Source organism: Grampus griseus (assembly GCF_964374135.1).
Source record: "Grampus griseus genome assembly, chromosome: 6".
Taxonomy (NCBI): Eukaryota; Metazoa; Chordata; class Mammalia; order Artiodactyla; family Delphinidae; genus Grampus; species Grampus griseus.
The window spans coordinates 56,090,482-56,112,251 of record NC_139000.1 but is presented as its reverse complement, the minus strand read 5'-3'; the positions used below and the strand labels follow the sequence as shown (position 1 = coordinate 56,112,251).

The 21,770-nt window shown below is 38.3% G+C and overlaps 1 protein-coding gene across 2 annotated transcripts in view; it reads right to left on the bottom strand.

Moving 5' to 3' along the window:
• The window catches only part of IL33 (interleukin 33), a 46,340-nt gene that overhangs the window by 11,372 nt on the left and 13,198 nt on the right, over positions 1-21,770 (bottom strand). The window contains exons 2-3 of one of the 2 annotated variants that reach the window (XM_082657209.1): positions 12,209-12,375; positions 419-526 (exon numbers count right to left, since the gene is read on the bottom strand). In XM_082657209.1, the coding sequence (XP_082513335.1) occupies positions 419-515 (97 nt within the window). In that variant the 5' untranslated portion in view covers positions 516-526; positions 12,209-12,375. The remainder of the gene's footprint in view (positions 1-418; positions 527-12,208; positions 12,376-21,770) is intronic. The other variant, XM_082657210.1, reaches the window with a different exon arrangement.

Sequence of the window (21,770 nt, the reverse complement as noted above, 5' to 3'; positions counted from 1 at the left end):
AAGTTGGCCAGATATAGTCTGTTTAAAACCAGCACTGGGCTTCCCTGGTGGCGCAATGGTTGAGAGTCCGCCTGCCGATGCAGGGGACACGAGTTCGTGCCCCGGTCCGGGAAGATCCTACATGCCGCGGAGCGGCTGGGCCCGTGAGCCATGGCCGCTGAGCCTGCGCGTCCGGAGCCTGTGCTCCGCAACAGGAGAGGCCATAACAGTGAGAGGCCCACGTACCGCAAAAAACAAAACAAAACAAAACAAAACAGCACTGACTGTGTTACACATTTATGAGCCATCCCTTTCAATTTCAGCTCTTGTATTCTTAGTAGTTTTTGGTAAGGTAGAATGTATAAACATTGGAATAATAAAGATTTGGTAACAGGTAAAAAATAGTGTGTAAAACAATCAGAAAGGCTTAAGTCCTTACTTCTCAACTTGGGAGATTTTACCAAGGCTTTGCCTGCTGAGCTGTTCATCTTTGCTGGGGAAATTTTGGTGGTTGAATACTTCATTTCAGGCTTCATTTTTCAGGCTTCTGTTGGATTAACATATAACATAGTTCAATTGTCTCAACTTGAAAACAAACAGAAACAACTGTGGCTAACTCAGTATAAAATTGATAACATAGCCACATAGAGAAAATAATAATTTCAGTAAAGTTTGAACATCATATTCTGAATATATATCTATACTAGAAGTATAGTGAGAGGACAAAAAGAACTGTAAAGAAATCTTAAACTTTACTTTCTGGGTTTGTTGTTAGTGGAAATATTGGTATTGAAATTCTGAGATTGTTTTTGCTATACTATGGAATAAAACAAATGTATTGGTGTTATAGGATTTTCACTGCAGGGAAAAGGAGATATAAATATAAAATAAAAGGAGAAGGGAAAATCCCTGTAGTGTTAAATTTGAATTACCAATATCAGTGTGCCCATATCTTAGTTTCTACATACTTTCTCCACTAAAAGGAGCCAGGATTCTAGATCTGGGCTGGGAAAGTAGAAGTGAACATTGAGTACCTTGTTGTGCCATAAAGCAGTGAGTCATTAAAAAATTAGTGAGATTGTGTCAAAAGGACACAGGAGCCCCTTTGAAGGGTCTCCTGCTGGGCAAATTTGTCATAGTTTGTGCATCAAAAAAAGTGATGGTTGCTACCTGGGCTCTTTGGTGGGGCTAATGGCAGACTCTGGGAGGGCTCACGCCAAGGAGTACTTCCCAGAACTTCTGCTGCCAGTGTCCTTGTCCCCATGGTGAGCCACAGCCTCCCCTCACCTCAGCAGGAGACCCTCCAACACTAGCAGCCATGTGGATGACAGGCTCTTGGTGCTCCAGCCGGGTGTCAGGGCTGTGCCTCTGAGGTGGCAGAGCCAAGTTCAGGACACTGGTCCACAAGAGACCTCCCAGCTCCACGTAATATCAAATGGCAAAAATCTCCCAGAGATCTCCAACTCTGACCCAGCTTCACTCAATGGCCAGCAAACTACAGTGCTGGACACCCTATGCCAAACAACTAGTAAGACAGGAACACAACCCCACCCATTAGCAGAGAGGGTGCCTAAAATCATAATAAGGCCACATACACCCCAAAACACACCACCAGACGTGGACCTGCCCACCAGAAAGACAAGATCCAGCCTCATCCACCAGAATACAGGCACTTGTTGCCTCCACCAGGAAGCCTACACAACCCAATGAACCAAACTTAGCCACTGGGGACAGACACCAAAAACAACGGGAACTACAAACCTGCAGCCTGCAAAAAGGAGACCCCAAACACAGTAAGTTAAGCAAAATAAGAAGACAGAGAGACATACAGCAGATGAAGGAGCAAGGCAAAAAACCACCAGACCAAATAAATGAAGAGGAAATAGGAAGTCTACCCGAAAAACAATTCAGAATAATGATAGTAAAGATGATCCAAAATCTTGGAAATAGAATGGTGAAAATACAAGAAACATTTAACAAGGACCTAGAAGAACAAGAGCAAACAGTGATGAACAACACGATAAATGAAATTAAAAATTCTCTAGAAGGGATCAATAGTGGAATAACTGAGGCAGAAGAACGGAGAAGTGACCTGGAAGATAAAATAGTGGAAATAACTGCTGCAGAGCAGAATAAAGAAAAAAGAATGAGAAGAATTGAGGACAGTCTCAGAGACCTCTGGGACAATATTAAACAAACCAACATTCGAATTACGGGGGTCCCAGAAGAAGAAGAGAAAACGAAAGGGACTGAGAAAATATTTGAAGAGATTATAGTTGAAAAGTTCCCTAATATGGGAAAGGAAATAGTCAATCAAGTCCAGGAAGCACAGAGAGTCCCATACAGGTTAAATCCAAGGAAAAACACAACAAGACACATATTAATCAAACTATCAAAAATTAAATACAAAGAAAAAATATTAAAAGTAGCAAGGGAAAAAGAACAAATAACACACAAGGCAATCCCCATACGGTTAACAGTTGATCTTTCAGCAGAAACTCTGCAAGCCAGAAGGGAGTGGCAGGACATATTTAAAATGATGAAGGAGAAAAACCTACAACCAAGATTACTCTACTCAGCAAGGATCTCAATCACATTTGACTGAGAAATTAAAACCTTTACAGACAAGCAAAAGCGAAGAGAATTCAGCACCACCAAAGCAGCTTTACAACAAATGCTAAAGGAATTGTCTAGGCAGGAAACACAAGAGAAGGAAAAGACCTACAATAACAAACCCCCCAAAATTAAGAAAATGGTAATCGGAACATATATATTGATAATTACCTTAAATGTAGATGGATTAAATGCTCCAACCAAAAGACATAGACTGGCTGAATGGATGCAAAAACAAGACCCATATATGTGCTGTCAACAAGAGACCCACTTCAGACCTAGGGACACATACAAACTCAAAGTGTGGGGATGGAAAAAGATATTCCATGCAAATGGAAATCAGAAGAAAGCTGGAGTAGCAATTCTCATAGCAGACATAATAGACTTTAAAATAACAACTATTACAAGAGACAAAGAAAGAGACTACATAATGATCAAGGGATCAATCCAAGAGGAAGATATAAAAATTGTAGATATTTCTGCGCCCAACATAGCATTTCCCTTATGTATTGAGGTGCTCCTAACAGCTATAAAAGGGGAAATTGACAGTAACACAATAAGAGTAGGGGACTTTAACACCCCACTTTCACCAATGGACAGATCATCCAAAATGAAAATAAATAAGGAAACACAAGCTTTAAATGATACATTAAACAAGATGGACTTAATTGATATTTACAGGACATTCCATCCAAAAACAACAGAATACACATTCTTCTCAAGTGGTCATGGAATATTCTCCAGGATAGATCATATCTTGGGTCACAAGTCAAGCCTTGGTAAATTTAAGAAAATTGAAATCATATCAAGTATCTTTTCTGACCACAATGTTATGAGACTAGATATCAATTACAGGAAAAATCTGTAAAAAATACAAACACATGGAGGCTAAACAATACACTACTTAATAACCAAGAGATCACTGAAGAAATCAAGGAGGTAATCAAAAAATACCTAGAAAAAAATGACAATGGAGACACAACAACTGAAAACCTATGGGATGCATCAAAAGCAGTTCTAAGAGGGAACTTTATAGCAATACAGTCCTACCTTAAGAAACAAGAAACATCTCAAACAAACAACCTAACCTTACACCTAAAGCAATTAGAGAAAGAAGAACAAAAAAACCCCAAAGCTAGCAGAAGGAAAGAAATCATAAGGATCAGATCAGTAATAAATGACAAAGAAATGAAGGAAAAGATAGCAAAGATCAATAAAACTAAAAGCTGGTACTTTGAGAAGATAAACAAAATTGATAAACCATTAGCCAGACTCATCAAGAAAAACAGGGAGAAGACTCAAATAAATAGAGTTAGAAATGAAAAAGCAGAAGTAAAAACTGACACTGCAGAAATACAAAAGATCATGAGAGATTACTACAAGCAACTATATGCCAATAAAATGGACAACCTGGAAGAAATGGACAAATTCTTAGAAATGCACAACCTGCCGAGACTGAACCAAGAAGAAATAGAAAATATGAACAGACCAATCACAAACACTGAAGTTGAAACTGTGAATAAATATCTTCCAACAAACAAAAGCCCAGGACCAGATGGCTTCATAGCGAATGCTATCAAACATTTAGAGAAGAGCTATCACCTGTCCTTCTCAAAGTCTTCCAAAATATAATAGAGGAAGGAAAGCTCCAAAACTCATTCTACGAGGCCACCATCACCCTGATACCAAAACCAGACAAAGATGACACAAAGAAAGAAAACTACAGACCAATATCACTGATGAACATAGATGCAAAAATCCTCAACAAAATACTAGCAAACAGAATCCAACAGCACATTAAAAGGATCATACAGCATGGTCAAGTGGGGTTTATCCCAGGAATGCAAGGATTCTTCAATATACGCAAATCAATCAATGTGATACACCATATTAACAAATTGAAGGAGAAAAACCATATGATCATCTCAATAGATGCAGAGAAAGCTTTCAACAAAATTCAACATCCATTTATGATAAAAACCCTACAGGAAGTAGGCATAGAGGGAACTTTCCTCAACATAGTAAAGGCCATATATGACAAACCCACAGCCAAAATCGTCCTCAATGGTGAAAAACTGAAAACATTTCCACTAGGATCAGGAACAAGACAAGGTTGCCCACTCTAACCGCTATTATTCCACATAGTTTTGGAAGTTTTAGCCACAGCAATTACAAAAGAAAAAGAAATAAATGATTCCAAATCAGAAAAGAAAAAAGTAAAAGTGTCACTGGTTGCAGATGACATGATACTATACATAGAGAATCCTAAAGATGCTACCAGAAAACTACTAGAGCTAATCAATGAATTTGGTAAAGTAACAGGATACAAAATTAATGCACAGAAATCTCTGGCATTCCTCTACACTAATGATAAAAAACCTGAGATTGAAATTAAGAAAACACTCCCATTTACCATTGCAACAAAAAGAATAAAATATCTAGGAATAATCATACCTAAGGAGACAAAAGACCTGTATGCAGAAAAGTATAAGACACTGATGAAAGAAATCAAAGATTATACAGACAGATGGAGAGATATATCATGTTCTGGAGTGGAAGAATTAACATTGTGAAAACGACTATACTACCCAAAGCAATCTACAGATTCACTGCAATCCCTATCAAACTACCACTGGCATTTTTCACAGAACTAGAACAAAAAATTTCACAGTTTGTATGGAACCGCAAAAGACTCCAAGTAGCCAAAGAAATCTTGAGAAAGAAAAACAGAGCTGGAGGAATCAGGCTCCCTGTCTTCAGACTATACTACAAAGCTACAGTAATCCATACAGTATGGTACTGACACAAAAACAATATATAGATCTATGGAACAGTATAGAAAGCCCAGAGATAAACCCATGCACATATGGTCACCTTATCTTTGATAAAGGAGGCAAAAATATACAATGGAGAAAAGACAGCCTCTTCAATAAGTGGTGCTGGGAAAACTGGACAGCTACACATAAAAGAGTGGAATTAGAACCCTCCCTAACACCATCCATAAATATAAACTCAAAATGGATTAAAGACCAAAATGTAAGGCCAGACGCTATCAAACTCTTAGAGGAAAACATAGGCAGAACACTCTATGACATAAATCACAGCAAGATTCTTTCTGACCCACCTCCTAGAGTAATGGAAATAAAAACAAAAATAAACAAATGGGACCTAATGAAACTTCAAAGCTTTTGCACAGCAAAGGAAACCATAAACAAGACCAAAAGAGAACCCTCAGAATGGGAGAAAATATTTGCAAATGAAGCAACCGACAAAGGATTAATCTCCAAAATTTACAAGCAGCTCATGCAGCTCAATAACAAAAATACAAACAACCCAATCCAAAAATGGGCAGAAGACCTAAATAGACATTTCTCCAAAGAAGATATACAGACTGCCAACAAACACATGAAAGAATGCTCAACATCATTAATCATTAGAGAAATGCAAATCAAAACTACAATGAGATATCATCTCACACCAGTCAGAATGGCCATCATCAAAAAATCTAGAAACAATAAATGCTGGAGAGGGTGTGGAGAAAAGGGAACCCTCTTGCACTGCTGGTGGGAATGTGAATTGGTTCAGCCACTATGGAGAACAGTATGGAGGTTCCTTAAAAAACTACAAATAGAACTACCATATGACCCAGCAATCCCACTACTGGGCATACACCCTGAGAAAACCGAAATTCAAAAAGAGTCATGTACCAAAATGTTCATTGCAGCTCTATTTACAATAGCCCGGAGATGGAAACAACCTAAGTGCCCATCATCGGATGAATGGATAAAGAAGATGTGGCACATATATACAATGGAATATTACTCAGCCATAAAAAGAAACGAAATTGAGCTATTTGTAATGAGGTGGATAGACCTAGAGTCTGTCATACAGAGTGAAGTAAGTCAGAAAGAAAAAGACAAATACCGTATGCTAACACATATATATGGAATTTAAGAAAAAAAATGTCATGAAGAACCTAGGGGTAAGGCAGGAATAAAGACGCAGACCTCCTAGAGAACAGACTTGAGGTTATGGGGAGGGGGAAGGGTGAGCTGTGACAGGCCGAGAGAGAGTCACGGACATATACACACTAACAAACGTAGTAAGGTAGGTAGCTAGTGGGAAGCAGCCGCATGGCACAGGGATATTGGCTCGGTGCTTTGTGACAGCCTGGAGGGGTGGGATAGGGAGGGTGGGAGGGAGGGAGACGCAAGAGGGAAGAGATATGGGAACATATGTATATACATAGCTGATTCACTTTGTTATAAAGCAGAAACTAACACACCATTGTAAAGCAATTATACCCCAATAAAGATGTTAAAAACAAACAAACAAACAAACAAAAAAACAAATGGGATCTAATGAAACTGAAAAACTTTTGCACAGCAAAGGAAACCATAAACAAGATGAAAAGACAACTCTCAGAATGGGAGAAAATATTTACAAATGAAGCAACTGACAGAGGATTATTCTCCAAAATTTACAAGCAGCTCATGCAGATCAATATCGAAAAAAACAAACAACCCGATCCAAAAATGGGAAGAAGACCTAAATAGACATTTCTCCAAAGAAGATATACAGATTGCCAACAAACACATGAAAGAATGCTCAACATTCTCTAATCATTAGAGAAATGCAAATCAAATCTACAATGCCATATTCTCTCATAAAGGTCAGAATGGCCATCAACGAAAATTCTACAAACAATAAATGCTGGAGAGGGTGTGGAGATAAGGGAAACCTCTTGCACTGTTGGTGGGAATGTAAATTGATACAGCCACTATGGAGAATATATGGAGGTTCCTTAAAAAACTACAAATAGAACTACCATATGACCCAGCAATGCCACTACTGGGCATATACTGTGAGAAAACCATAATTCAAAGAGTCATGTACCACAATGTTCATTGCAGCTCTATTTACAATAACCAGGACGTGGAAGCAACCTAAGTGTCCATCATCGGATGAATGGATAAAGAAGATGTGGCACATATATACAATGGAATATTACTCAGCCATAAAAAGAAACGAAATTGAGTTATTTGTAGTGAGGTAGATGGACCTAGAGTCTGTCATACAGAGTGAAGTAAGTCAGAAAGAGAAAGACAAATACTGTATGCTAACACATATATATGGAATCTAAAAAAAAAAATGTCATGAAGAACCTAGGGGTAAGACGGGAATAAAGACACAGACCTACTAGAGAATGGACTTAAGGAAATGGGGAGGGGAAAGTGTAAGCTGTGACAAAGTGAGAGAGTGGCATGGAAATACATACACTACCCAATGTAAAATACATAGCTAGTGAGAAGCAGCCGCATAGCACAGGGAGATCAGCTTGGTGCTTTGTGACCACCTAGAAGGGTGGGATAGGGAGGGTGCGAGGGAGGGAGACGCAAGAGGGAAGAGATATGGGAATATATGTATATGTATAACTGATTCACTTTGTTATAAAGCAGAAACTAACACACCATTGTAAAGCAATTACATTCCAATAAAGATGTAAAAAAAAAAAAAAGAAACAAGAAAAATCTCAATAAACAAACTAACCTTACATCTAAAGCAATTAAAGAAAGAAGAAGAACAACAAAAATCACCCCAAAGTTATTACAAGAAAGAAATTATAAAGATCAGATCAGAAATAAATGAAAAAGAAATGAAGGAAAGAATAGCAAAGATCAATAAAACTAAAAACTGGGTCTTTGAGAAGATAAACAAAATTGAGATATCATTAGGCACACTCATCAGGAAAAAAAGGAAGAAGACTCAAATCAACAGAATTAGAAATGAAAAAAGAGAAGTAACAAGTGACACTGCAGAAATACAGAGGATCATGAGACATTACTAAAAGCAACTATATCCCAATAAAATGGGCAACCTGGAAGAAATGGACAAATTCTTAGAAAAGTACAGCCTTCCAAGACTGAACCAGAAAGAAATAGAAAATGTGAACAGACCCATCACAAGCACTGAAATTGAAACTGTGATTAAAAATCTTCCAAGAAACGAAAGCCCAGAGTCGGATAGCTTCATAGGAGAATCCTATCAAACATTTAGAGAAGAGCTAACACCTATCCTCTCAAACTCTCCAAAATATAGCAGAGGGAGGAACACTTCCAAACTCAGTCTACGAGACTGCCATCACCCTGATACCAAAACCAGACAAAGATGCCACAAAGAAAGAAATCTACAGGCCAGTATCACTGATGAACATAGATGCAAAAATCCTCAACAAAGTACTGCAAACAGAATCCAACAGCACATTAAAAGGATCATACACCATGATCAACTGGGGTTTATCCCAGGAATGCAAGGAATCTTCAATATATGCAAATCAATCAATGTGATACATCATGTTAACAAACTGAAGGATAAAAACCATATAATAGTGCTTCCCTGGTGGCGCAGTGGTTGAGAGTCCGCCTGCCGATGCAGGGGACACAGGTTCATGCCCCAGTCCGGGAAGATACCACATGCCGTGGATCAGCTAGGCCCGTGAGCCATGGCCACTGAGCCTGCACGTCCAGAGCCTGTGCTCCACAAGGGGAGAGGCCACAACAGTGAGAGGCCCGCGTACTGCAAAAAAATAAAAAATAAAAAAAAAAAGAAAAAGAAAACCATATGATAATCTCAATAGTTGCAGTAAAAAGCTTTTGACAAAATTCAACTCCCATTTATGATTAAAAACGCTCCAGAGTTTTTAATCAAAATAAAAAAGCCAATAAAAGGCATATATGACAGACCCACAGCCAACATTATTCTCAATGGTGAAAAACTGAAACCATTTCCTCAAAATCAGGAACAAGACAAGGGTGCTCACTCTCAGAACTATTTTTCAACATAGTTTTGGAAGGTTTAGCCACAGCAGTCAGAGAAGAAAAAGAAATAAAAGGAATCCAAATTGGAAAACAAGAAGTAAACTGTCACTGTGTGCAGATAACATGATACTATACATAGAAAATCCTAAAGATGCTACCAGAAAACTACTAGAGGTAATCAGTGAATTTGGTAAAGTAGCAGGATTCAAAATTAATGCAGAGAAATTTCTTGCATTCCTATACACTAACCATGAAAAATCAGAACATTGCATTTACCAGTGCAACAAAAAGAATAAAATATCTAGGAATAAACCTACCTAAGGGGGCAAAAGACCTGTATGCAGAAAACTATAAGACACTGATGAAAGAAATCAAAGATGATACAAACAGATGGAAAGATATACCATGATTTTGGATGGGAAGAATCAACATTGTGAAAATGACTATACTACCCAAAGCAATCTACAGATTCAATGCAGTCCCAATCAAATTACCAATGGCATTTTTCACAGAAGTAGAACAAGTTTTTATGTACAGTTTGTATGGAAACACAAAACACTCCAAATAGCCAAAGCAATTTTGAGAAAGAAAAATGGAGCTGGAGAAATCAGGCTCCCTGACTTCAGACTATACTACAAAGCTAAAGTAATCCATACAGTATGGTACTGGCACAAAACCAGAAATTTAGATCAATGGAACAGCATAGAAAGCCCAGAGATAAACCCATGCACATATGGTCACCTTATCTTTGATAAAGGAGGCACGAATATGCAATGGAGAAAGACAGCCTTTTCAATAAGTGGTGCTGGGAAAACTGGACAGCTACATGTAAAAGAATGAAATTAGAACACTACTTCACACCATACACAAAGGTAAGCTCAAAATGGATTAAAGACCTAAATGTAAGTCCAGACATTATAAAATTCTTAGAGGAAAACATAGGCAGAACACTCTATGAAATAAAGCACAGTAAGATCCTTTTGGACCCACCTCCTAGAGTAATGGTAATAAAAGCAAAAATAAACAAATGGGACCTAATGAAACTTAAAACCTTTTGCACAGCAAGGGAAACTAAAAAAAAAAAAAAGAAAAACACAAAGCAACCTAATCAAAAAATGGGCAGAAGACCTAAATAGACATTTCTCCAAAGATATACAGATTTCCAAGAAACCCATGAAAGGATGCTCAACATCGCTAATCATTAGGGAACTGCAAATCAAAACTACAGTGAGATATCACCTCACACCAGTCAGACTGGCCATCATCAAAAAATCTAGAAACAATAAATGCTGGAGAGGGTGTGGAGAAAAGGGAACCCTCCTGCACTGTTGGTGCAAATGTAAATTGATGCAGCCACTATGGAGAACAGTATGGAGGTTCCTTAAAAAACTAAAAATAGAACTACCATATGACTCAGCAATCCCACTACTGGGCATATACCCTGAGAAAACCATAATTCAAAAAGGTGTGTACCACAATATTCATTGCACCACTATTTGCAATAACCAGGACATGGAAGCAACCTAATTGTCCATCGACAGATAAATGTATAAAGAAGATGTGGCACATATATACAATGTAATATTACTCAGCCATAAAAAAGAACGAAATTGAGTTATTTGTAACGAGGTGGATGGACCTAGAGTCTGTCATAGAGAGTGAAGTAAGTCAGAAAGAGAAAAATACCATATGCTAATGCACATATATGGAATAAAAAAAAATGGTACTGATGAACCTAGTGGCAGGGCAGGAATAAAGATGCAGATGTAGAGAATGGACTTGAGGAAACAGAGGAGGAGGGGAAGCTGAGAAGTGAGAGAGCAGCACTGACATATATACAGTACCAAATGCAAAGTGGATGGCTAGTGGGAAGCTGCTGCATAGCACAGGGAAATCAACTCGATGCTTTGTGATGACGTAGAAGGCTGGGATAGGGAGGTGGGAGGGAGGCTCAAGAGGGAGGGAGTTTGGGGATATATGTATACATATAGCTGATTCACTTTGTTGTACTGCAGAAAATAACACAACATTGTAAAGCAATTATACTCCAATAAAGATTAACAAAACAAAACAAAAAAACAAAGTACAATGGGAAACCAAAGAAGGGTTTTAAGTAATATGGAATATGACTTAGTTTTTAAAAGAGTGCTCTGACTGCCATTTTAGGAACAGATTGAGGGAAGTAAGAGGGTAGGAATGAAACCAGTAGGGAGTCTGCATTAGTGCAAACTCATAATAATGATGGTGGTGGCGATAATACTAACGGTTATAACAGTTACAGTATCTTGGACATCTTCTGTGGGTCAGATGTTTTACATACATTATTTATAATTGTCACCATGACACTAATATTTGAATATGATTGCCTCCATTCTAGAAGTGAGGAAATAGAGGCTCAGAGAGATTAAGTATCTTAGAAAAGGCCACATAGCTAATAAGTAACAAAGTCAGAATCTGAAATCAAGTCCATCTGGTTCTTTCTCTTATTCTATGGAAGCCATTGGTAGAATGAAGTAGAATTATATTCCTGGGCCTTTAATTCCATTCACTGTGTCATCAAGATTGCATGTTCTGGTTTGTGCAGAGGATCTCTGAGGATGTGGTGGGATTACACAACCCGTTGTTGGCTACCAGAAAATTACTGAAAGAAGTCAGCATCCCAAAACTGGTCCTGTCTGGTAGGGGGAAGAAAAAATGGGGATTATGGCTAAGCTTGGCAACACTGTATGACTTAATTCTGAGATATTTTGCAGGGAAGCAGAAGGGAGAAGGTGAGAGAGGAGTGTGCTCACACTGACCTTCTACTCCCTTGATTGTGGTGGCTTCACTTCTTTCTTCTGGAGGAGATCAGAATAAGTGATGTCGAGGAAAGGGAGGTTGAGTTTGGGGAACCATGAGACAGCACTCAAACTGAATCACTTCCTGTCCCCCACTCCCCACATCTCTGAAAATTTCTACTTGCCTCCTAGGGAGAGGAAACACTCTATTAAGAAATCTGGCAAATCAATCTATGACTGAAGCTGAACCTTTTGTTAGAGGAGGGGAAGGATGGTATGAGTTTTTAGGAAAACTTTCTTTTATGTCTTTAAGGTAAATAACACAGTATTTATAAAACACTTCTATGCTTTCTTACGGTTTTCCTGGATGCAGTCTTATCTAATCATTTTTATACACTGGTACGACCTGCCCTTCAGACTTTCTAGCCTCACACAGCCCCTTCCTCTATGCCCTGTGCATTTTAGACCCACTGGACTATTTACTGTTCCTCAAGCTACCATGCACTCTCACACCTCCATGCCTTGCTCAAGTTGTTCCTCTTGCTAAAGTTGCCTCTTCCCCTTTACCTGGGAAACTTCTATTTAACCCTTAGAGCTCAATTCAAATTCCTTTGTCTCCCAATCAGCAGAATTTATTGCTTCCTCCCTTATTTGCTTATCGTATCCAACTTTATTTGTTTCCCTATCTTCTCCACTGGACTGCTAGTTCCTTGGGAACCAGCATTATACCTTAGTCATCTTTTGTCTTCCAAGCAGCTACCCATAAGCAGGCACTCAATAAATGTTGTGTAATTTGGATCTGTCCTTGCAAAAACCCTACAAACTAGACAAGGCAGGCATCACCAGCCTCTGTGGATCCCAAAGATCCACAGAGTGGTGGAAATGGGACTGTGGGTTGAGCAGTGTGAAATGGGCACCCCTGAATTTTGACCTACAAAAATGACAGTTTTATATGGCTCAGCCTAATAGAACCCAGGTCTTCTTGTTCTTGGGTCAATGCTTTTTCTAAAGCATTTAAAGAAGCTGACATTATGTTTGGCCTCTGGCCCTGTGGTTTTAGTGTGATCAACATTTTGAATTATTCAGTTCAATGTGTTGTTTTATTCCCCTTGGTTGCCCCTCCCCATGCGTCACATACTTTGGAGACCCAGCTGTGTATTGGACCAAGTCTTTAGTAATTTTTGAAGAAGCAGAGGTAGAATGACCTCCCATTCTCAAGCTTAGACCCAGGATTTGCTCCCTCCCCACAGGGCTTTTCAGCTGTCTAGGTCACAGTCTCCTCATCTGAAAAATGAAGAGAGTTCCTGAAAGCCAGTGTCTTCTTATCCTTTTGACTCTCTTTCCTGTGCTCCTATACAGGTTCCTGGTTCAGCCCCTTCTTTCCCCTCTCCCTGGGCTTGGTTCTATACCAGCAGCCACACCAGCCCCTTGACCACCCAAAAGATACCATCCTCAGAGAAATGCACAAGCTCTGCCTCAGCCCTGTGCCCTTCTCCTCTCTTTTCACTAACCTTATAGCAGACAGGATGAGGCGGGCGGACAAGGGAGCATTAAGTAACCTAGATGGGTAGAGGTGGATCTGAAATCAAGGTACATAATGGACTTGGGTATGTTTTGTCTTAGAGCAAACTTAAAGTGAAAAGGGAAGTCTATTGAGTCTGTAGTGTAGATTTGTTTTTGTTTTTATGGATTCAGAGAGCCCTAAGTGCTAGAAGAAAGCAATATATGGGAATGAAACAACATAGAATAAATAGGTCTTTAGTTTTAGTTTGACTCTGAAGTTTAAAGTTGAGATCACTTTTTTCTTTTATTTTGAAAATTCTTTTTAAGTAAAACTGGAAAAGTAATATACAAATTATGAATTTTGTAAAAAGTCAAAAGAGTATGAAAAATCCAATAGGATTTTTGAAGAGTTAAAAGTTCTGTATTTTTAAAAATTAACCTTTATATAGTGTTCACTCTGTGCCAATACTGTACTGTACTAAGTGCTTTATATATATAACTCATTCAATCATCATAGCAGTTTTATCAGGGGGTACTATTATCTTCCCTATTTTACAGATGAGGAAACTGAAGCACAGAGAGATCAAAGAACTTGCGTAAGGTCCCATAGCAAAACCTCAAGCAAACTTTTAGAATTCATGAGGTATTCCAGAAAAGTGGTGGAGAAATTCAAATCTGTTGGCTTTCAGATCTTCTTCCCTATTCCTGAGCCCAGAGCAGAAACCTCTTTTCCATACTGGGCTTCTGCTTAAAGTTTTCTAGGTCAAAAAGGTTTCCCTACTAAGAAAAAAAATTAAAAGTTTGAAAATATGACATGCCACCTGGATTATTTGACCTTATAAGGGAGAGTGAAACTGAGACTCAGTTCATACGCCATCAGTGGTGGTCTAGCTAGTTAATAGATTTAGCAACATCATAAGGAGAAATCATTATAATCATTACAGTTTGTGGGTGGAAGAGGAAATTTTCAAAACTTTTAAAGAAGTAGAATCCTTTTCTGAAAAAGGAATATTGAATAGAACCCCCAAGAGACAAAAAAGAGAAAATCAGGAATTTGTTGATTTATTAATATAACTATGGTTTATATATTTAAATTTATAATATTTGCTCATTATAAAGTTAATTAATCAGAGACTTCTGTTTCCGACATAACAGTGGATTAGTTACCATGGCCAGCCCACCTGACAAAACAACTATAATGCTGTAAGAAATATTTTTTAAAGTTTTTTCAAGGGCTTGCCTGGTGGCGCAGTGGTTGAGAGTCCGCCTGCCGATGCAGGGGACACGGGTTTGTGCCCCGGTCCGGGAAGATTCCACATGCCGCGGAGCGGCTGGGCCCGTGAGCCATGGCCGCTGAGCCTGCGTGTCCGGAGCCTGTGCTCCGCAATGGGAGAGGCCACAACAGTGAGAGGCCCGCATACCGCAAAAAAAAAAAAAGTTTTTTCAAATTTATCGTTGAGCTGGCATAAAAGTAAAAATGTATAGTAGGCATGCAAGCTTGGCTTTTTCCTAAAGTTGTCTGCTAAATGCTAGAGAGAGCGGACAACTACACGAAGTGCGGGGGCCAGGAAATAAAGCCCAGGATGTGCCTAAGATGGGGATTCTAATAGGGAATTGCTGCACAAACCTGGATATCCAAAGGGCTACACTCACAGGTTAAGGCTGATTGAGATAAATAAACCCCACTTGCAGAAGGGGATAGCTAGGAAGCTTGTTTGTCCGAGGGAAGGGAAACCATTGCTCTGAGAATTTATCTCCTCATGAAAAGTCAGCCTCCACAGGGGTTTGCAGCCTGTATTCACACTCACTACCTGTGTGCCTCCAAAAGCCTGAAATAGAGAATTAAACATAAAATGGTTTTAGGTTGGTAGTATCCCAAGGCATATTGGAAAGGAAAACTCAAATCTTATCTTGATGAATTTTACCAGCTGCAACTCAAGCCGCAGAATATTCACAGAGAAAAATTTGCAGGATGAGTGAGTAATTTGCAGTCAAGATTTATAAAGCAAACAAGAATACTAGGCATCATGGTGAGAGCCCATGGAGGGAACAGACAGCAGAAACCAACCTGCAAAGGCTTCATGTATTAGAACAATCAGAAATGACATATAAAACAACTGATTTTTTTTTAAACAACTGATTGTAATATGTTTAGGTAGAGCTCTAAAAAGATTGAAAACATGAACAAAGAACAAATGGATTTGAAAAAGATCCAAATAGAATATCTAGAAATGAAAAATATATTGTTGAACTTAAAGCTCCATGGATTGATTAAACAGATTAGACACATATGAAGAGAGTCAGTGAACTAGAAAATATATCTGAAGATATTCCTTGGAATACAATCCAGTAACACTTAAAGGTGAAAAATAGGGACTTCCCTGGCGGTCCAGACTTCGCCTTCCAATGCAGGGGTTGTGAGTTAGATCCCTGTTCAGGGAGCTAAGATCCCACATGCCTCGCGGCCAAAAAACCAAAACATAAAACAGAAGCAATATTGTAACAAATTCAATAAAGACTTTAAAAAAATAATTATTACTTTTTTAAAAAGATGAAAAATATAAAAATGGGGGTAAGAGACTTCAAGGACAGAATGAGACAGTCTAATGTGTATCTATTTGGAATTTTAGAAGGAGATAGAATAGGAAATGAGCAATATTTGAAGATATAAAGGCTGAGAACTTTCCAGAATTATTGAAAGACCCCAATCCTCAGATCTAAAAATCCCAATGAATCTCAAGTAGGTTTAAAAAAAGAAAAAAATCTACATCTTGATATATTAAATATGAAACTGCAGAACATTTTTAAAAAGAGAGAAGATTGTAATGTCAGTCACTGAAGTCAATGAAACTATTTGGATGAGCAGAAAGGAAATTTTGATTGGGTTTATGGATCAGTGTTTAGTCTTAGAGTAGCCCCAGAACCTGTGAAATTAGCATCAGATAGATGCTAGAACCACTAAAGCACATTTGCCGTCCACTGAGTACCATTAAAAACTGCAGGGCTGGCCTAAAACTCCTTATTTTACAGATGAGGGAAGTGACACTCAAAGCAGGTCTTACTTAAGGTCACACAGCTAGTGAGTGAGTATATGGTGGAGGATCAGGACCAGAACTTAGGTCCCCAACTCACAGAGCAGTAGCTATGACTGCTCTTTCCTCTATAACCTGCTAATGTTTCATTAAAATTTTAAGCAACAACAGCAAAGAAAAACAAAGTGTGAAGAAATACAGGGAACTGTTACATTTTATCAGGGAAATTTTTGATGCTATCCTTTTGTCTCAAGTATGGAAATTTTTTTTTTAATTATTTATTTATTTATGGCTTTGTTGGGTCTTCGTTACTGTGCGAGGGCTTTCTCTAGTTGCGGCGAGCGGAGGCCACTCTTCATCGCGGTGCGCGGGCCTCTCACTGTCGCGGCCTCTCTCGTCGCGGAGCACAGGCTCCAGACGCGCAGGCTCAGTAGGTGGCTCACGGGCCTAGTTGCTCCGCGGCATGTGGGATCTTCCCGGACCAGGGCTCGAACCCATGTCCCCTGCATCGGCAGGCAGATTCTCAACCACTGCGCCACCAGGGAAGCCCTCAAGTATGGAATTTAATAAATGTTTGAATACCTTCTTCCACAGTGCAATGTGCTGTCTCTAGGAACCAATGAAACTGCTCACTATTTTGCATGGGGATAAGGGCATACAGCCTTGATTTGTTTCCTTCTAGCTTGTAAGACAAAGTGAGGGAAGAGTGAGAAAGGTTTTAGAAGATGTGATTAAAACTAAATCACAGAAAATATTTCTGGCACAGCATTCCATAGAAGGTGGCAGGGGAACAAGGAGTGGGGGCAAAATCTGAGATAAAGGCTTTGCTGAGAAATAGACAAGGTAAAAGCAGGTGCCAAGCCACAGCATGTGAATATACCTGAGTTACTAGGTCATAAAATCAGCACTCAAAACTGGAGATAAAAATCCAATCTGTTTTGCTTCAGTTCGTTGTTTTAGACCTGCCTTGTTTTGCTTTCTAAAAAGTTTATACCTAGATCCACAAAGGAAAACAACTTGCAGCGGTAGGCAATGAAGCTATATCAAACTCTATCATCCCTGTTTATTCATAAAAAAGATAGTAATTGCATCTATGTGTATGTATGTTTGGAAGAATTATTTCTGGATCTTACCTGTTCTCCACAAATACATACCAAGAAGTGTGAGAGCATCTGGAATTGGCAACAATACAACCAAAACAGATTGCTTAACCAAAGATGAGAATTTGCCCATTAATGTCAACTATGACTCTGGAAATAGTGCCCAGATTCCAAAGTCTAAAGTGGTTTAATATTTGTACAATTCCAAATCCTAACAAGGATATGGTTATCTGGGCAGCCTCCGAAATTCTAGCAGGTGACTTGCTGTTTGTTTTTTAAGAGAAACATCATATTTTAGACAGGAAAAGCTTTAGAGTTTGAAGTGCATCTTTAAAGCAGAATGCAATATATATCTTTAAATTTCTAAAGAAGCAGACTGATTTGGGTATGGTACATTTCTTAACTACATAAAACATTGATAAGAAGAGTTTATTCCAGATACTATATATATATATATATATGTTTAAAGCCAGTGAAAGTATACCTAACTTCCATTCCCAGTGCATAGGGATGCCACTAGATATTTCTGGAATGATCCTGGAGGCTAGTAGGCTTCATTTGAAGGCAGATTTGAAAAACTGAGGAATAACAAGAGGAGCTTCCGAAAGGGTGAGCCAGATGTTTATGGTAATGGGGAAATAAGGACTTTAATGTCTAAAATTTAGGACCAAGAGGAACTTCCCTGGTGGTTAAGTGGTTAAGACTCTGCACTTCCACAGCAGCTGTACAGCCAAACAATAAAAAAATAAAATAAAATTTAGGGCCAAGAGAAGGCAGCCCAAAGCAGCAAAACTTTGCATTGGTAGAAGATAATGTACCAGACCCACTGTAAAAATAAAAACATTTAAGAAAAAAGTTTCCTCTTTAAGAATGGAAGTCAACTACTAGTTAGTGCTTGCTAGTTATATTATGAAGACTAAATATAAGCTCTAAAAATACCCTTTGCTTTGTTTGAACTTAAGCCTTCTGACACCCAACCAGAAGATAACAGTTGTCCTTGTGCTTAAAAATAAACCCAAACCAGTCAGTCAGTCAGCCTTTAGTGCTTTGATGTCACGTGTAGAACCTCTATATTACCTGGTTTATCAAATGCTTGTGATAAATTACATAAAGTAGATACTTTGTTAAATTGTATGTCACTTGGACAATGTTTTATTTAATAAAACATTGAGGGTGGATTATTATTAGATCATAATGATTCAGTAATAACTTGACTAAATTTCCTTAAAGTATGTTGTATTCAAAGTCTATAAAAACTCCATTTGTGATCATGGGGTTAAGAGAACAATCCTTTTTTTCTACTATAGTGTAACATTTTAAAAAAGTGGTTCCTGACTTTTTTTCTGAAACCCAAATATAATATGATGGTTTGTTTTCTTAATGTTTTCTTCTCTAATTAATGTTGCTTTGCAGTTGGTACACAACAGAGGCATACCTCAACTCCAAAACTACAATCCTAGGGAAGATATCTTTTTCTGAAGTGTGTTTGTCAGCTAACTTAAGTCTAGTTGCCCCAGACTGAAACAACATATTTCTAGGAAAAGTAAAGAAAATGCATGCATTAAAGTTGAAGGAGAACCACAATGCTTATCTATCAAAATGGCTAAAATGAGGAAGACAGGAAATACCAGGTATTTGCAAGGATTTGGGACAACTGGAATTCTTATACGTGGCTGATGAGAGTGTAAATTGCTACAACCACTTTGGAAAATAATGTGGTAGTATCCACTAAAGCTGAACATATACATACATTTGGCCCAACAAGTCTACTTGAAGGTATATATCCAACAGAAAGGCATAAAAATATTTGCCAAAATATATGTAGGGGAATATTCCTAGCAGTCCTAGTCACATAACTCCAAGCAGCAAACAATGCAAATGTCCGACTACATTATAATGGATAAATTGTGGCACATTCATTTAGAGGAATTCTAACCAGTAATGAGAGTAAACAAGCTACTTCGAAGTGCAACAACACAGAGGTATCTCACAAACATAATCGTGAATGAATGCGGCTAGACACAAAGAGATATAGAAAGTATGAATTTATTTATAAATAGGTCAAAACCCCCAAAGGCATATTGAATATATGATATTAGAAAACCTAATAATGGCTTTTCTTGAGGTAGAGAGAAGTGACAACAAGAGGGCAGGAGGAGGATTCTGGAGTTCTTTACTCTTCTGTTTCTTTTTATGGTTGCATAGGTTTGTTCACATGATTTGTGCAATTTTCTGTGTGTATATGTTAATGAATTTTTTAAGTTAAAGGAAATAGAGACTGTCAGTGAATTGTAAAATATATGGATTCTACTTTTTCAAGTGTGGTGATCAAAGAGACTCATTGACAGAATTAAGTAAGCAATCTATTTCATGGATAAAAAAAAAAATTAAAGGAACATCAGCGTCTGTATTTAAGAATGAATTGAACTGACTAGAAAATGGTCAAATGGGAAATGGACACATTCCTCTTTTCCCTTAGTATGGAAGAAGTGCTTCTGATATGTCTGATTAAAGACTTAGTTTTCTGTCCTGAAAATCAGATTAAAGAAAAAAAATTTTTTTTACATCTTTATTGGAGTATAATTGCTTTACACTAGTGTGTAGTTTCTGCTTTATAACAAAGTGAATCAGTTATACATATACATATGTTCCCATATCTCTTCCCTCTTGCGTCTCCCTCCCTCCCACCCTCCCTATCCCACCCCTCCATGTGGTCACAAAGAACCGAGTTGATCTCCCTGTGCTATGCGGCTGCTTCCCACTAGCTATCTACCTTACATTTGGTAGTGTATATATGTCCATGCCTCTCTCTCGCTTTGTCACAGCTTACCCTTCCCCCTCCCCATATCCTCAAGTCCATTCTCTAGTAGGTCTGTGTCTTTATTCCTGTCTTACCCCTAGGCTCTTCAAGACATTTTTTTTCTTAAATTCCTTATATATGTGTTAGCATACGGTATTTGTCTTTCTCTTTCTGACTTACTTCACTCTGTATGACAGACTCTAGGTCCATCCACCTCACCACAAATAACTCAATTTCGTTTCTTTTTATGGCTGAGTAATATTCCATTGTATATATGTGCCACATTTTCTTTATCCATTAATCCGATGATGGACACTTAGATTGATTCCGTCTCTGGGCTATTGTACATAGAGCTGCAATGAACATTTTGGTACATGACTCTTTTTGAATTATGGTTTTCTCAGGGTATATGCCCAGTAGTGGCATTGCTGGGTCATATGGTAGTTCTATTTGTAGTTTTTTAAGGAACCTCCATACTGTTCTCCACAGTGGCTGTATCAATTTACATTCCCATCAACAGTGCAAGAGGGTTCCCTTTTCTCCGCACCCTCTCCAGCATTTATTGTTTCTAGATTTTTTGATGATGGCCATTCTGACTGGTGTGAGGTGATATCTCATTGTAGTTTTGATTTGCATTTCTCTAATGATTAACGAAGTTAAGCATTCTTTCATGTGTTTGTTGGCAGTCTGTATATCTTCTTTACAGAAATGTCTATTTAGGTCTTCTGCCCATTTTTGGATTGGGTTGTTTGTTTTTTTTGTTATTGAGCTGCATGAGCTGCTTATAAATTTTGGAGATTAATCCTTTGTAAGTTGCTTCATTTGCAAATATTTTCTCCCATTCTGAGGGTTGTCTTTTGGTCTTGTGTATGGTTTCCATTGCTGTGCAAAAGCTTTGAAGTTTCATTAGGTCCCATTTGTTTATTTTTGTTTTTATTTCCATTTCTTTGGGAGGTGGGTCAGAAAGGATCTTGCTGTGATTTATGTCATAGAGTGTTCTGCCTATGTTTTCCTCTAAGAGTTTGAGAGTTTCTGGCCTTACGTTTAGGTCTTTAATCCATTTTGAGCTTATTTTTGTGTATGGTGTTAGAGAGTGATCTAATCTCATACTTTTAGATGTACCTGTCCAGTTTTCCCAGCACCACTTA